Source organism: Zootermopsis nevadensis, unplaced genomic scaffold (assembly GCF_977971745.1).
Source record: "Zootermopsis nevadensis isolate Lab colony 2312 unplaced genomic scaffold, Znev_1.0 Znev_ptg000007l, whole genome shotgun sequence".
Lineage (NCBI taxonomy): Eukaryota > Metazoa > Arthropoda > Insecta > Blattodea > Termopsidae > Zootermopsis > Zootermopsis nevadensis.
In genome coordinates, this window is record NW_028259139.1 from 119951 (window position 1) to 138579 (window position 18629).

An 18629-nucleotide genomic window follows, 5' to 3' on the forward strand; every position below is an offset into this window, starting at 1 on the left:
GTTTAATTAAATGACCACAGTCAGTGGACACCGAACCCTACTTCAAAGACTTCTCACAGACGACGTAATCAGCACACGATGAGAAATGAAGAAATATCGGCATTTTTTCTGTTACTAGGTTTCGCAGCAAATTAGATTATGAATATTGAGCAAACCATGGCCGCTCACACCGAGGGAATGATGCGAGTTAAGGGCGCTGAGAAAAATATTTAGATCTATGAAGAGATGACACTGCAAACGAAAAGCTCATCTAATTTCAACTCTTATAAAATATCGGGGCGATGAAATCAACGGCGCCGGAGAAAGACAATCGGACGAGTTTACACAATTTTAGTCGGAAAATCTGGATAAAGAAACACTTTGACGACCAGCTGAGCGACTGTTAGATTACATTCTGTGTGTCTGGCCATAGGCTACATTCTGTAGCACAGACATCTCGACTAAGAAGAAGTGGCCGCTGATGGCAGGCAAATGTCTCGGTTGCACCTTCCCTTGCATTGATCCGCACATAAATCCTTCAATTAAGGGTTTCAATGCACCGCAGATCCGCCATCTTCCGCGTGATCTAGCTCTAAAAGCAATGGAATAGTAATAACGTTCATACAGCAATATCGAGTTCCCACTTTGACTATTTCACTCACACACGAGTCTGTGGTGCACACTACTGCAAAGGTGTACAATGTACATCTGACGTTCGCCACCGGCAATCTCTGGTCACACAGGACGTAAAACGAACAGGGTAGAGCCCCACAGAGACCGGTGCCATGGACTGGCGAGTTCAGCTCTGGTTTTGTACGTACAGAATTTCTTAAGTGTACTGATGTAGGTCTATTTAACTTTCTTCGAAATTCTATAGGACATCCCCGGTTTTGTCTCACTGATCACATAAGGGTCCGGCGTTAAGTTTGCCTTGGACATACACCGAATGTCTTTATGGCCGGCAAGTGTTCTCTGAGTCGGGGTTTGAAGGGGAAATATTAAGCAAATAATTCGACAGGCATAAGAGGGTTTTTTCTTATTTTGTAACAAGAACACACAGTGCTTAAGGAAGTTGTTGGGGGCATCTTTTGAAGAGTTTCTCAGATTCGACTCCGATTCCGACCATGACGAGTGGCGATGGTTCCGCGTTATTATCAGGCTCAGACTGTACCGCAGGCAACAAGTCACACAAGCTCCATCACAGGAATAGAAAAGTAATAAAATACGTAATCTGAAGTAGCTGAAATGTTGCTACCAAAACAGAACTTTATTTCTTCCAATGCAAACATCGGAAACACGCCAACAAATTCGACTTGTTGAAACAAAAACAAAATAAATATGGGCACTGAATTTTGGCACCGCGAGTCTGCACGCAAAGCACTGTGTCTGTACGTTGGCAACACTGAATGTGTTGGCTGGCAGCAACCACATTGACCCGTCAACCAAAATTAGCGCATGGGTCAGAAACGAGCTCTCCTGCCGTGCGCCAGACAAAGCGACGCGCGAACGCAAGGCGCAAGGGAGCGTCGAGCGGGTCTGCTCAAAGTCCAAAGTCGTGGATGTGGTGCAAATGGTCTTAAGTGTCGAACGCACTCGACTTGAACGCCCGGCCACACCTAAAAACAAAGACACGTTTCCATCTTCTATTTGAAGATAATATCAAACTTCCTACATTTGGGCCCTGGTTACTTTTGATAACCGCGTTGATCTTATCACGGCACTTTTATGATTTATTTACGCATTCGACATATAAAAGTCATTGATAAACATTGTTCACAAATGTAAATCATCATTAGGGAACACTGATTACGATCCTTTCAGGCTAGATGATGATAATTGACTTACATGAACCACACAGCACGAAAGGATACTAAAACACACTTAAGTGGTTCATTATGTTTCTTATAAAATTATTATCAATGAAGTAACATAGCAATAAGGGATCATAAGCAAACGAGAAGACACTGAAATCATGGCCGCATTCAAGCAGATACAAACCGCGAACCGATCACACACAATTCGAACTCTTTATCAAATGTCGGCTCGGCTTCAATTCTACAGCCTCCTGCCCTGTTCGCTTTTTTTTTTTCGAGGTTTTCTTCAGTCGTGTCCAGCGAAATACGCAACACAACTTTCAGACAGTCCACGATCACCTCTTTCCACATCCTTTCCTAGTCATCATTCATAATAATCCCCCTATATCCAAACTGACGGTCAAATACGAAAAGTCGAAATTTCGTCGCATTTCAACCAATTCAGAAATCGAAATTTTATCCTACTACTGTCTTCTCTGGCATCAAAACCTGTGATCCGAGGTTAAATTCATTTCCCGTGTGTGTTCGTATATGACACGACGAGAGGAGAGGGGGAAAATTCTCCTTCCCACTGTCTCACGCGTTAGGTCCCCCCGTCCAAAACTTCGTCAGACAACGCGGCGTTTCTTGAGATCTCCCCCTGCGTGAAGATTCTTCATCTCCTGGTCTCTCTCTCTCCGACAACTGCAAGTCCTACCCTCTGTAGGCGCAGCACCCCGAGGCTCAAAACAGAATTTAAAACCCTTCGACGTCGGAACGTAATGCGAACGGAGTCATGTTACGTATTAAACAAAAGTTAACCCTGCGACTAATCACAACCTACGAAGAGGTACTGACGGCCAACGTCTGCACCAAACCTCAACAGGCTGCTCTACCACTAAGATGCAAGTGGCACGTCCACTTCCACGACATTATTCAAATATTGAGTGAAGTGGAGGCAGATTCTACACATATCGAATGCCCACTTAGTCACGATATCAATTTACGACTCACAATCGCATGAGTGAAATGTTTAACTAAGCACTATAACTTCTAAGACAATAACATTCTCCATTCGACGGAAAGCGTAGTTTTTATTATCGCATTGTTTAACACTCACTAATGTTCACAGCCACGTGTCATTCGCCATGACACAGTGTTTTGCGAGGACAGCCAAACATTTTAACTCTGTCAAGATTTCAAAGGACTCGCAATGGTGGCATATACGTAGATCTGCCTGCAAGTCCACATGGCGTTACAACCCAGAAAGCCAACATCCAAATGTTCACCGCCGTAAACACTCAAATATCTCATATTTACTCTGGGATTCATCAAAGGCATTTATTTGAATTAGCGTAACTAGTTTCGTGCGAGAGCGTCACATAACTCACTTCCCCCCTCCGGCCGGTATTCGACGAAATACTGCACGCCTGATCAGGAGTTCGATTTCATAATACTCGTATTAAAACGGACATTATAGAAATGTTACTAAGCTGTGGGCCGGATACCCCTGGCTCTGGTAGGGGAATCTTGTTAACGCAATATCGAGCCTTTGGGTTCCATAACAGGCGGGAAACTTCCTGGCCGGGTAAGCGTCTATTAACTTCTCGAGTACGACCCCCCCCCCCCCTGTACGGACTTAGTTACTTCGATATTAGGTTGAAAACACTGAGAGTAGCCATTAAAATCGTCAGGCATTCCAACCCAATATGAGTCTCGTGCATTATGGCTGTGCTGGGGGTTAAAACGAAGTTCCATCCGCTATCTCTCGGCGCGTGTTAAGTGAGATTCTTCCCATCGCTAGGTGATTCTCAAATTCCCGTGTTTCTCTCGTCTGTTCGTACGTCCACTCCATTTCTCGCAACGTCGAAGCCTTGTAAACACGGAACAGCGTCTCGAGTTGCCCTAAAACCTGGTCCGGGGTAAGTGCTTCTGTCTACAGGATAACGGCTGAATGTGAGTGGCCGCCACACAATGCACTGACGAGAACAAACAGGACTGACTGCTGTTTCAAGCGCTCGTTCCCAATTATCAGCAGTTGATACTCGATTTTAATGGACAAAACACAAAGAACGCTTTTTTTCAATTTCGTCATAAATCTGTTGTATCGCTGTCCACAGCCAAGGCACAAACTGTAACGTGGCGACCTCTGAAACCACTAAAACGTCAGACTACACGGCGCCACAGCCCAGATATTTCTGTTCTCAAATATTTATATCGTGGCCATTTTAAAATTTAGACTGCACTTTCAGGCACAGAAAAGAGTGCAAACAAATTCTTCCTTTGTTGGTTCACTCACTGCCGCGTCCTGAATGCGAACGGCATGACAACAGCGCGGCACGCAGATGTTTTGTAATCAGGCACTGAAGGTTATGCGGGTGCAGCGGCCAATGGGAGTAACAGCAACATAATCAGTGGGAACTGCTCTGCGATTACTCTCTCCCGAAACTGTCCTTCGGAAACAAATCTATTTATCGTGTTCCCTCTAATTTGTAAATAATAATAATAAAAAACCTGGGATTTGAATTTGCGTTTTTATTTATTTATGTTCTGTCTGACGATGTCGTCTAAAAATCCACGTGACAAAGAGTATTGTGTTAGCACATCGCAAAATTCGTAAATACAGCCGGTAATTCTGATGGAAAACCACACAATCGGATTGGCTGCGGGTCTTGGGAGTGACTGAGAAGAGCGCGCTGCAGACAACAGGCGACGACGCTGTCTCCTTTATTCTTTCCACTTCGACGCACAAGAAACACACACACACACACACACACTGCTGAATGGTAAAGTTCACTGAAATTCACTCTAACTGGTTAATTAAATATTTAACTTAGGCGGCAGATATTTTTCATCAAACAGGATGACACAAGACTACAAGAGGCAGGCCGGAGGGCCACGGATTGGGAACCTCAGCTCGACCAACTTAAAATAGGGCAGCGACCGTTTCCTTCCCAACTGAACATTCCTTCCTTGTTCGACGCAACATTTGATTCTACGTTATCTGAGCGGAAAGCATCGTCAAACGACGCACTTTTAATTCTGTTCTAGTTCTCTCACATTTCTTTGGCTTTGCCCGGCGCATGACAATGAAGAGGAATGTTCATGGCCGCGTTCACAACAGCACGCGCTGGATCCTACCGGAGCCAATCAAATATAATATTATCCTCCCATCTACACCCTAATTTTAAGCAGTTTGGCGACAGACGTGGGGAAACGAACACCAGGCCTGCATCAGTTCAGCAGGAAAAACATTTGAAAATGGATACTGAGGTGGGGGTTGCAGACTAGACCGGGGTAGCCGACTCTCGTCTGATCTGTGATGGACGCTAGAATACGCCAATGAGACAATTGTAAATACGATCCATTTGGTGGGATCGGTTATTGTATTAATGTTTCCAGAAAACAAAGAGTCCACTGCCTTGCCCCCGCAACATAACCTGTATTCCACAGACTGCAATCGCGTGTCCAGCGCTCTTTCGGAGGAAGATAGTTGTCATTGGGAATATAACACGGGGCCATTTGATACGACTGTGGCTTTACGCGGCACAACGAGCAAGCGATACGTTCCAAAGGGCGTTGGTTCTGTTGTCGGCATGAAGCAGGCAAACACAAGGACGCAAAAGCGGGCGTTTCTATTAACTATGTCTTTTGCGTGTTCCTGCGCCTGGTTTCATCCCCAGTCATGAACTGCGACCAATCGTCAGAGGAGGCGCTGGCGACATACGAGAAAAAAATGTAGGGAAGTCTCATTAACGTGAATTTCAAGGGCTCCGAAAAGCAACCTAATTCCCAGCACATCGTAAAAACAAGAAGATGAAAGTCACGGATCACAAAAGCTTCGCAACGTTCTTCGTCCTACTGTCCGTTTACTTACTCGGCTTCGTCAAGATACCGGTGTACCAAAAGGAGCGTAAAAATGTACATTCCAGAGTCACCGCTCAGCGCTGTCGCCTGACAGCCACAGGATTGTCAGGTTCGTCCGTCGCCAGTTTCAAATTTGTGCCCACTTCCAGAACGCTGGGCGTTTTCCGCCCAATCTGGGGCTCGCTACGTCAGACGCAAGTCGGGCAAGTGATAATCAGACCGCGATGGTACTTAAGCACTGACAGACTCACAAAAAGCACAGAGCGAAGTAAACGAACAGAAATAGCGGGTATCACTATACGTAAGTTCCCTTCAGTATGTAACTCGTTTTACCAGTACCTCAAAGTTGGCTGCGACCGTGTCCTCCCACATTCATTAGCATTTATCGACATAAATGACTTTGCTATTCGACCATTTTCGTGGATTAACGGAGAACCAACCAAACGCCGTACAGATGACCCCATTCTTTGGATTGCGCCGTCAACACGAATTGCGGGCTGAGACCCTTCCATGTGACAGCTGATATCAACGAACACGTGTGTAAGAAGCAGCCCACTTGTTCGGCAAGGGTACTGATAAAGCGACTTGCGTGCGTTTTATGTTCGTGCCTACTGATACTGGCCCCTTGTCACCACGGTGTTGCTCGTCCTCGGGTCACGGTTGCGGGAGAAGGCCTCCAGATATGGACAATGGAAAAGCAGTCGCGGGTTGTCACGAAAACTGGTTCCCCAGTTCGAAGGTGGAGCGAGGCACAACCCGTTCGAAAGTAGGCAGCAGTTTCATGCATCGAAACGATATTTCTCCAAACTTTAACGCAGAATCGGATACCACATTTCGTCGAAACCTGATCCGCGCTCATTCCTTTCACTTTCAGCAACGAACACACAAGGAAAGTCCCAATCACGTCTGTCCGTGGCCCTTCAGAGAAAGTCAGGAAAATCTTGTACTTACCAATTTTTCCGTTCGGACTGTACGGCTCGTAGCTGCCAGAGGACAGTGGAGACGAATACCCGTTAGAGATAACCGTGTATGGATGTCCTGGAGGTCCCGGAGAGGGTGTGAGAGGAGGTAAATGTCCCGCGGAAGCAGAAGATGGCGAAGGTAACCAGTCATCGGCTCGAGGTCGTTTGTTGCTTGCACTGATACCACTAAACAAGCCTCCATTCGACGTCGCTGCGCCCCCGCTGCTACTTGGCGCCACACCCGACGTGGCCGTCGCGCTAGATGCGAGGTGGTGACCCAGTTCGATCCCCGACGCCGTAGTCCCTACACTGGGGTCACATGGACTGTGCACCCGGGGCTCAGTTTTTACGCTGCTCAAGAGAAACTCACTGCCACTTGCACTGGCCCCCAGACCGCTTAGTCCCGCCTTCATGATGCTATCGACAATACCAACATCACCACCATCACCTCCGCCCCCCACGCGGTAAATTAATTCGTGCTTCACGTCCATGACCCCTTGGCCCCCCTCAAACACAAAACAATTGCTTATATAGTCCGAAAACGCGTGGGGGACTCTCCGATTCACGGTGTCGTTGCGGCTATTACCGCCGTCGGCGATCCATAGCGACGCCACCTCCGAAGACGAGACGAGTGGGCGGAGGCGAAGACGTCGGGCGACGTCTCAATCGACTTCCGATCACAGCAATTACACCGGGTGGTTCACAAGGACGCTCTGTTTGATTCGGTTGTCATCTGAAACAAACGAAAGGTCGCCAAACAAATTATTCCACGCTCATTGCAACCTCAAGAAAGTTTACAACGCGACGAATAACATCAACATTAAGAGGCAGGACAGAATCCACGTAACGTTTCTCGTCTACAGCTTCAATTGATCAAGGCCCTCCGACCAGTTCCAGCCGATACATCAGACAGCGGCCCATCGCCAGACCGCGCGACCTACACAAAAAAGGACGCGGACACACGTCCCATGCCTTTCCTCGGGCTCGAACCCACGACACGAGGATTGGAAGGGCCGAAAACCGTGCGCGGGCCGGAGCATAAGGAAATATCTTTGTTGCTGTTCCTGTGATAGATCCACTGCATTTTGGCAGCAGAGCGGTGTTGACTATTTGTCAATGTTCGTGATATAAAATCCAAGTATCGACGAATGTGCAACGCTGTATTCACAAAAAGACATGCAATATGTCGCTGGCTGAAAGAGAGAAGTTCAAAGGTAAAGGAATACACAAAAAAGGCAATTATGAGATAACAAGGCAACAGATAGGACTGTGTGTGGGACTCCATAATGGTCGCACTGAGCTCAGAAATCGTTGTTCTGTATCGGCAACCCCCGCTCGGCTTTGTCTTTGGTAAATCGTAGCTTGCCGCGGGTGAAGAAAGCTTGCAGAAATTGTTGAAACAGGGTCGCCACTGCGCCTAAAGCTTGGCCCGTGCACCGACGTTTCTGTGGCGTCCCTAATCCCTCCAGGAAGGTTTCGGAAAGGTAGAGGCCGCATCCTTCCTCATCCTCATCCTCCTCCTACCTGACAGCATCGTCACATAACTGGACGGCAAAGGGCCCCGTTGTCCGCACTGTCCACCACAAATCCCACTCGAACCCGGGGCAGCGCGGTCAGAAGCCGGCGACTCACCGACTGTGCCATTATCTGCGTGTTAGCAACAGACTTTCACAAGTTACGTTTTGTTTCACGTTTGCATCTTTTTTATTCTTATTCTGTTTCAAGTGGTTCACAAAATGGCGGCACAGAGCCTCCCGTATTATACGAGCGACGTGTTCAAGGTGAGCGTGTCCTTCCTTATTATCATCGCGGCCAGCACAACTATTTTTCTTTATAAAACCACGAACCGGGGAACGCTAGAGATCATGTGACTCCCTTCGACCAACCACGAAACTGAATCCATCACAGCAGACGACACAATGGAATTGGTCAGAAGGACGGAGAGGCAGGGGTTCGAATCTCGACGTGACCACACAAAAAAGTTCTTTTGTGGATGAAACAAGAAGAGCGAATGGGGATTTTGGTTCTAGTCGTCTTGCGTTCGCAGGGGCGGCGCAGAACTCTGCCGTCAACATTACTGCTGGTCTCCTGCGGATAAAACTAGTAGAAAACAGCCTTCATGCAACAGCGTCCTCCCTGAGAACATCCAACCATCACAGCGGTGATTCCGAAGACGCTGTCTCCCGGGATGCAGTAGTCTGGTAGAAGTTTGCCGACGTTGCAGAGGTCCTTGTCGCCTCCAACTACCAGACTACGCGGTGCAGTCCAGAACCTTCCACCCTAGGGTTTTAAGATCTGCACCCCGGGAAATTTCAAAACCAGGACATTATAACCGACGGCACTCGTTTCATCCGCAGGCCATACACACCTTTCGTCCTAACCGCATCAAGGTCTCGCTTCGAAACGTCAGCGCCATGAACATGGTTGCCAGATCTTTAGTCCATTGTGAATGTGTGAAGAGTTTCAATGCGGTCGGTACGGAAACGTAAAATGACTTATTACTAATGCGGTAATATTAATATTGTGCATCGAAAAACATGGCCTCCCGCTTGATGTTTGTCATTATTCAAAAAAATAAATAAGGTCACTTGGAGCATCTTAGACTATTGTCTTTTTGTTAAGTAAAAAAACTCTATTTAAATGCAAAAACATAAATTACGCGATTACAGGGATTTTTAAAAAATACTGCGACCAAAGTCTTGGCGTTGTGCTATTCTTTTCGCTCATGTTCTAACGACTGCTTCCACTTGCCTACTCTCATGAGAAGCTGACAGTAGCTCAGTTGATCAACAAATTCTCCGACTTTTGATGGAACTTCAAAATGCTTTACCTCAGACCCTCCGCGCAAATACGAGGCTGGCACCTCAGACAAGGCCACAACCAGTGCCTCCGAAAACTAGGATGATTCCAAAAAAAATATGAGCGAAACACAAAATATAAGAAACCCAAAGGAACGTAAATAAGTACACATACTCCCAGTTTATTCCTCCAAGGAATATGGGAAAAGACGTCAAGGACGAGTATCGTCCTGCCACCTCAAGAATTTGAGAATAAAAAATAAAAATGTGTGCGCGCGCGTGCGGGTAACGACGCTGGCATCAGTCCTCCTCCCAGAGGATCATTATCACTCATTAGTAATGATGTTAATGATGAAGGATTATCCCCCCACCTCTCGATCGGAGCATGCTTCACGTTATCATCAGTTACTGGCATGAATTTGGACGAGCCTCCAACGGCATAACCTCGAATTGTGTTGTGCACTACGTCAGTTCGTAGGATTACAGATAAACGAGGTGCGATCTTAGCTGAGAGACGCGACAGATAAACAGAATAGCCCCATTAAGATGTTCTTCCCTGCCAAAAACACCGTAAGAGGCTATTACACGCAAACTGGTTTCCGTCCCGCGAGTGTGGGTTCCTAGTTAGCGCGATGCGGCTAATGCTGGGGGCGTGGATCGAGAAGGCGGACTCCAGATACGAAACGCACCTGCCAGTACGTATATCGAATAAGCTGTACCGGACAGATGGCGCGTGGTAGTCTGTAGGTACAACCAACCGAGTCGATGTTGCACAGCCCATCAAATTCGGCAAATTCCCGTTCTACGCACGACTAAAAGTAACTAACTTTCGGGGTTCCATCAAATACATGACTATCAGCTTTTTAAGGATAACTCTGCTACTACCTACAGAAGGTCGGACGGGAAAATGCAGTTAATTTGAAGCGATCTTATTTTGTAATTTGTATTCAATCCGACAGCAACCTTGAGGACTTCCGATGGCTTCGATAAGGAAGGATCGCCTCCCTGCAATACAAAGTACATAGATTTTAATCGCTTTGCGTTTAAAACTGAGTGAGAACTTCGTTATATGATCAGAGCAAATCGCACAGGCCTTCGTAGGCCTGGCAATTATCCGGCTCAGATTATTCTGACCGGATATTCCAATAAATACTAACCGTTACCTTAAAACATAAAATCCGTTTGTCTCTCCGTTTCTTTCTGTAGGAAATCATAACCATAATGGCACGCGCATAAAGCGATAACAGGCCCCTTTGTTTCGGTGCCACGCAACCACGCACGACTAATGCATAAAACGATGCATTTCGCATTTATAAACTGCAACACCCGCCACAAGGTGTCAATGGAAACGACATCAGATTCCACGTTCAAAAGAACGTGGAATCTGCTGTTTCCCTTACGAACAATTTAACGAGAACTGAGAACAGCATCTTCACTTTCGTGCAGTGGACAAACACAGCGCCTTGGGTGAGGTGTGAGATTACGAAAGCGTTTCGTCCGCCATAACAGTAATGCGACTGCCAAGGCCACCATTACTTTTCTGCTGACATCCAACAAACCAGAGCGAAGGCCTGGCAACCAGAACAAATCCGCTGCCCCTCCTCTCGATCGGGCGAAGAACACCGTGTTCTTTTGGAGAAACGTACTGTCTACCCTGAACATGGACGCCATACGCTTCTCCGAAACGATGGCGTCCACCAACCAGAAGAACGTTTTCGCCGTCACTCCCGTGGAAACCTCGAAGCCAAGACACATTCACGTTTACACGGTTGTGTTCACAACTTGCATTGTTCAAATGCCTAAGTTAAAATAATCACTGCTCTGAGGGGTCACTGGTACCGCCCGAATACGATTTTCCAATACAACCAAACCTACAGCCAGTGAAACCCGGACCGTCTAGTCCTGGCTGAACTAACACGACCGAATTAATTACACTTCAGAAAGAAAAATAACGCCATTTAATAAAAGTCCCGCCAGCCTACCGAAATTGCATGCATATACAACCAACTTGGCCAAGTCAGCGTTCTGCATAAATGCAAATGTTGACCGCCATAACGTTTGATGTTGTGCAAACGAGTGGGTAAATAATAACATGGACCAGTCCCCAAATGCGCCACACAGCAAATAATTGTAACTGGAATTCTGCATCACAGTATATTACTTTGCAAAAGGGGTATGAAAGGAGCACGGTTCAAAGATACGAGACTCTTTGCACACTAGAAATTGCATTTCTCGTTCACGCGTAGGACGTCTAACAATTCTACCACCGTACGAAGACGCACTCGCTGGCCTACACCAAACATCCTCCGTGAACGTCTTATTCCTTTCTTCCTTCGAGGAAACACAGATTCGAGGCCAATGGGGGTCGTACGACAGCCACAAAAACGGGGCGATTTCATGCCAGAGAACCGATCATATAGTCACGTGACACAACAGGTCCACGCGCCAAGTGATAGTGCAGGCAGGCTCTGAAGAAACAACTCCGGTTATATAACTGCCAGGCGTTGCACGTCGCATAGAACTGGGTCCACCGATTATGGCCGCTGATCTTGTAGGGAGAGCCCAATATGAGGACCACTAAACGAATGAAGGAAGGAGTTCCCGTCGGTCAGTACAGTCTGTGTCAGTGCAGCAGTGCGAAAGCCCGATATTGTTGTCTTGTGATTGTACTGTGTTGCAATCTCCTACCCGGTCATTGATAACGCTTCGTACCACAACACTCAGACAGAAAGACCACAGACGTCTTAATCAAAGAAGGACGAAATGAAAGGCTGGCTATTGGAAAGAAACATCCCATTTTGTGACATGTTGAAAGCTCAACTGTACGATTTAAACAAATTAAATACGTCAAAGCACAATTATTATGTGATTGGGCACGCGTGGTCACTAAGTCACGTTTCGGCAATCTTACGTTATGTTACGAACGGATCGGTTAATTTTTGCTACTTTGCAATACGTCAGATGGAGTTACGATAGGTTAGGTTAGGTTAGGTTAGTTGGGTTATGTTAGGGTAGGTTAGGTTGTTTGTTTAGTGGATTTTGTTAGGTTAGGTAACATTTTGAAAAATTTCGTGACGTTTTGACACTAGTGGCCACAATTTGTCACGCCGTTACAGTACGTCACGCCTAGTCACGCTTCGTCACAATTTTCAAATCTTGGTCGTATTTCAACACTTTTGGTGACCTCTCGTCACGCCTTTATAGCAGGATGTCAGCAAGGCATCTTGTTTTCCAATCCAGTTCCGAAGGAGGAAAGAACAGGCTCTATTTATTTCTGTCGTCCAACGTCGCGTACAGCAAGAACGCCTTTTAAGAACACGTTTTTGATATCCGCCGACGACACGTGGAAACACCCCTGGGCGCATGATGCCACTGGAACTTCCTCCTCGCCCCAATTCAGCTTTGTTTCACAAATGGCAATGAATGGCGTACAACATATGCAGCACGCCTACCATTATGACAAATATCGACAGACAGATAATGGCTGTCGGAATTTGTCGCACACATCCGATGGCAAACATCAGAGGAGAGATCGGTCCAATTAGCCTTTGCAGAGGATAAATATAAACGTGGAGCCACTTCCAAAGAAGCGTCTCGTTTCCTTCAGAGCTGATAATCGTTCTTTGTTTCTCCCTCTGGTGTGAGTGAGGGGTAGTTCTACCACCAAACATAAGAGGTATTATTGCACTTTTGTTTAATTGTCATTAAGCAGACGTAAATTAAATTAATGGTAGTATGCACTTCCTGAGTTCATAGACTTTTTGCCGTCTTTGCGTGGTCGTCGGAATCTGCCTGAAAATCATATTCTTAAACGCGCGAAACAATTTAAACTGTCTCATTGTACTTCGGCTTAGAATTATACACTCAGGGTTGTCCATAAAATTTAATTCTGGCTTGTAACGGTCCATCAAATTCATAAATTCACTTTTTACAAAGATTAATCACAGATTTCTGTCTTCTGGGTTATTGCGCTGTGTAGTCTGGTCGATGTTAACCAACGTTTCAGAGGTCATACTGCCTCCGTCATCAGGGCGATGAATATGCCAATAGGGTGTGAGGAGTTGGATTTTATAGGCAGGGACGTGAAAGGTGTAGCCTGCCCCGAGCCAATGGGAGCAGGTATGGGAGTGGACCAATGGTAGCACGTGGGCGAGGGTGGGAGAGGGAGAGAAAGTAGAGAGAGAAAGGTGAGTGTAGTTGTATGGATAAAGGCCCTGAAAGGGGCCGAGTTACTGGTCTGGTTGGTTCTGGCGGCGCACTCTTGCTCGTTCTCGGAGTCCTCGGAGTGTGTGGATCAGAGGCTTCCAGGACCGGCTCAGGTGAAGTCCATCTTCCTTGTTAAAGTTATCAGGATGAAGTTCGATCTCGATGGCTTCCCTGATTAACCGGTCCATGTAGCCGGCATATTCATCGCCCTGATGACGGAGGCAGTATGACCTCTGAAACGTTGGTTAACATCGACCAGGCATATTCATCGCCCTGATGACGGAGGCAGTATGACCTCTGAAACGTTGGTTAACATCGACCACGCATATTCATCGCCCTGATGACGGAGGCAGTATGACCTCTGAAACGTTGGTTAACATCGACCAGACTACACAGCGCAATAACCCAGAAGACAGAAATCTTCATATTCACCGCTGTGAGAACCTCAAGTCTTACGATTAATCACAAGTTTATCAGTGTTTAAAAAGCTTATAAATGTCTGAGAGACCCAACTGAGAAGTAGATCTTTTATTTAAATAATGTTTCGAACAGGTGTACTTACTTTAGTCCAAACCCACACCACCACTGGCAGACTGAAAGCCAGCTGTGGGCTACACAGTGAATCAGCTTCACTGACCCTGAATTGTTCCAAGGTACACTCACGATGCTTCCAAGAATCCTGAAGATCAAATGCAAGATTTCACAAGTCTCGCACAGAGACAGCGCCAGACCTGCACAGCAGCGCGAGGTAGGTGTTCATTTCGGCGGTGTGTGGTATCAGGCGAAACCGAATCCAGACCTTTCTCGAAGAATCTATTCTTTGCCCGATTTAATATCCCAGGAAAATTGGGGTTCATAAGATCATCGCGCACTTTAAATTTCTAAGGGGGGGGGGGGGGGGATTACGAATTTTCAGAAATCTAGTACAGAATTACGCCCACTGGAAGCTACAACAAAGTCGTGGCCTAATTTACGGTACTGTAGGGGCATTTTCTTGGAGGAAATTATTTTCTGCAGTCACAGTGCCGGGACCAAGGCGGTCGCAACCCCTCCAGTGGTCGCCGCAGGACTGTGACCCTGCAGAATGCCTCGCTCTTGGGCTCCGCCCTCGATATAATTGCCCTACTTTCCTTGCCTTTGCTGTTTTGGACAACCCTGGGCATCTACCATCTCGGGATAGTTCATCCAGGCCTCAGGAGGATCTGAACGGCACCCAAGGGATTTTGTCACGAGCCTCGGCAACTTTCCAGGAATAAGCCCCTTTCTGGGATCCCACGGGTAATACCCCCCCCCCCCCCCCCCAGACTAGGATTATTTAACATCTGGGGGTTTAACGGCAAGGCCCTTCCTCACGATACTTGCTTCAGTGGGGCCTGGGCTGCTGCTCCAGAGGTATTGCCCCACGGGACACCGCCACTAGCCCCGGACATCCCACAGCTTCCGCCATCCTGACTGAAGAATCAGTGAAAGAATGATCCGAGGTCACTTTTGGAACAGAATCTTTGCCACCAATGGCGTTAGCTCATACACAAACCAATGAAACCGATGTTGACATTTGTACGCTGACGTTACAATATTACTTGTTATTTTTTTCTGGGTGTCAAACTTGGTCTCTGGCCCTGACGGAATAAAGTAAATGAAGGATGTTTGAGAACAAAGCGAGAAACTTCATAATGCGAACTACTCGCCAAATATTATCAGGATGAAGAGCTGCATGGGGACTGTGAGACACGCGGTGGTAACTTTAGTTTCAAAACCCAGTGGGACAATGTGACGTTTTGGGGCTCTCTATAAAGTGGAAAATTTCTTAAGCGTCTAAGCCACTATCAGCTTGTCAGACGTCCCTGCACCACGTCATAACTCAAGCTAACTACTTCTACCGGTTGCACTGATTACACACGGTCCGTTGTTCGATAACCTACTTCATATCGCGGCACCAGCAAGATCTTTCCCAGCGCACTTTGTGCAGAGATGTTGCGTTCCAGACTCTGCAATCCTTGGCACCACTTCGAGAGAACACGCGAGGTCCACACAAAGAATAAGAAGTAGATAAAAATTCATCTGTATTCGCCATTCCTGGATCTTTTCTCTTTTCGCAAGTCAGCCGCCCCCCCCCCCCAACCAAGGCCATCACCAAGTAATGATTAATGTATTGCGGGTTGTCTAAATGCCGGCGTGGCCTGGTTCGCTTTCATTTACTTTCAAACCTAACCTAACTCTGGGTCTACCGTTTGTTGCCAGGCTCCTTGACAGCTTGGCAAACAAACGAGAGGGTAATAGCCATTCGCGAAAAACAAAAAGTTGCCTTCTCTCATAAAGCGTAGCTTGTGATGGTTTAAGGTTTATTAACACCAGCGGCTGTCATTACTGACGACTGACAGGCGCCTATCTCATAAATGACAACAATTTTTAATAAAGATTTTTGCATTAAATGTCGGTCAAACAGCAATTCGCCGGTGACAATTATTTTTATCCACTGTTCTCTAAACTTCCGAACAATGGGATTTACGAAAGAATAATTCTGTCATTAGTTTTGTCTGGGTGTAAAAGATGGTATTTTTGAAAGAACGGGGCGAATTGCGGGGAATTGAAAATAAAACGAAATTATCTGTACGCAAGAAAACACACAAAACTCCGAATATTGCTTAACGGAGGCGTTCGTTCGTGTTTTATACAGATCACGTGGCGGCCTACGTATTTTCAAGGACACAGAAATCTGAAGGGCTGCAACGAGCCTCGTGGAGCAGTCTCCTGGGAAAGGTACAGAATATTACATGGCCCGTCCTAAAACGAACCCAATGTTTTTTATGTTCATTTGTTACCCGCACCCCACGATTCTTCTTGAAGCCCTGGCCTCCAGTATCACCTGACTTCACCCGCTGAATTGTTACGACCACAATAAACGCAGCGAACGATGTAGAAGACGGAAGGCCGCTAATTCATAGCATTTCTCAGCTTACATGTGGGCCGGTTTACGCTTCGCATTTATACTTCTTATTCTTCCAAAATAAGGACCCGAGTTTGCACAAGACTTTCTTCGCTGCGTTCTGCATACAGCACGCCCCTGAGCTGGTGCCGTGAATTGCAAAAACAACATGGCTGCCTTTCGGAGTTGACAGTTCGTTAGCCCGTCGGCCAGACTCACGACTACTTTTTTTCCAACACGCGGCCGTCCCAATCCGAAACCTGCAGACTCATTCATGCCGACATCCACTTAACATGGTCCCACTCAAATTAAGTTGCGAAATATTATCCGTGGTGTAAAAATTTTAGAATCGATTCTAATCAAATTTCAGAGAGATCTGTAGAATGTATCTATTTGCGTCTAAGCCTACTGACATGTGTGACGCAAATGTTGGTTATCGTATGACGTGTTACGAAACACCAGTCATTCACTGCAAGACCGGAGAGCGTGGAAACCATGACGTCAGGAAGGTGCAGTCGGTCACAGGAACGGAACAGAAGGTACAAAGTACAAGAGTCAGGTTTTATGGGCCCAACGACGACCTCGAAAAACAAGCGAAATAATTATACGGGCGGGGGGGAAAACGTGAAACTGCGTCACACTAGTTGTGACCCTTACTAGTCAACGCCATGGCGAAGAATCCTTCTGCAGAACCTAATATTGGCTTAGCTGGTAACACTTCTCGGAGTAGATGGAATCTAAGCAAGTTGTACTACCGCGTCCAAAAGCAACTGCCACTGGAATTTATCAAAAGCCAGATTAATCTAGCCCAAAACCTATTTCTGTAAGATTCATTTTCTATATTATATCTCAGTTCATACGTGTCACCGTAGACTTACGTCATCAACAGTTGTAGAACCAAATTTCATATTCGCAAACGTTCGAGGACGTTATTTTTACTGCAATGCTACGACACTGCATTGCCAATTTTTTCGTAAATGTTACGAGTTCTCACACCCTCTGACACAAATTCGTACGGACGTACTGAAGAAAATCACGACATACTTCAACCCGGACAGTCGTCTCCGGACCTACATTTGAACCTGCGCCCTCCCGAACGGGAAGAAGGGATACTAACCACTCTGCCAACAACAAATCCGCGTTGGTTGAAAGACTCGGTCGGCCCTACAAAATCACACTCCTTCACTGCAGAGCTAAGAATGTGGCAGGTTTCAAAATAAGCAAACACAGCGGTACAATGGCCCCGAATTAAAGATTACTTTGGCAGGAAGCTTGATCGGTGGAACTGTTCCAGTTGATTAAACAAGACTCAGACAGCGCTGCCGCGTTATCTCTGAAGCTCCGAAGCTACGAAACGCTTTAAACTGCATTCTGACATTTTGCATCACGAATCCTGCGGACAGACAGTACAGACTGCAATGCACAGTTTACACGTTTGTGTGTGTGTGATGCAACCAAATGAAACTAACTTCTACTTCCATTCTGTAGAATTTTAATTAAAATCCAGTTCAATATTATATTCCCAAGGGACTTCTGCCGTACAGGTTTCCCGACTAAAATTCTGCAACAGTTTCTCACGTCTCCCACGAGGGTTGAACGTCCCTCCAATATCATTCATAATAAATTATGAAGCCCTCAGACCCCTATGCCTCAGACAGACACCTTTAATTATAGCCAACTGTTGTAATTTAAAAAATTGATAATGCAATAAATATTTATGCTACAATACAATTCCCCAAATGTAAAGATAATCTGGTAAAAAACATTAAAAATAGCGACAGTAACAATGCGGGTCTTGTGGCCTGGTGTACTATCGTTGCGTACGGTAACTGTGATGACGCTCAAGAGAACTTGAAGTTGAGGCAGAAACGAGTGTTCTCCCACCTTCTGGAACAATACATCAGGGCCTGAACAAGTGAGACCCATCTCGCAGCTTCTGGAGCAGTGCCAAAGATCTTTAAATAACCGTGGAGCGCCGGTTGCCAGTTAGACCTGAGCGGTCAGGCGACGGGGGTGGTTTGTTCTGGTGACTGAGGTGAACAGAAACGCCGACAACGAGCAAAATCCAGTGGAGTCGAGAGACAGAAAGGGAGACGAT

General features: G+C 46.4%; 1 protein-coding gene across 4 annotated transcripts in view; it reads right to left on the minus strand.

The window, feature by feature from the left end:
- Positions 1 to 18629, minus strand: part of EcR (Ecdysone receptor) — a 223356-nt gene that overhangs the window by 53476 nt on the left and 151251 nt on the right. For all 4 annotated transcript variants that reach the window (XM_022083323.2, XM_022083322.2, XM_022083324.2 and 1 more), the window contains one exon: positions 6591 to 7334. In XM_022083323.2, the coding sequence (XP_021939015.1) occupies positions 6591 to 7092 (502 nt within the window). In that variant the 5' untranslated portion in view covers positions 7093 to 7334. The remainder of the gene's footprint in view (positions 1 to 6590; positions 7335 to 18629) is intronic.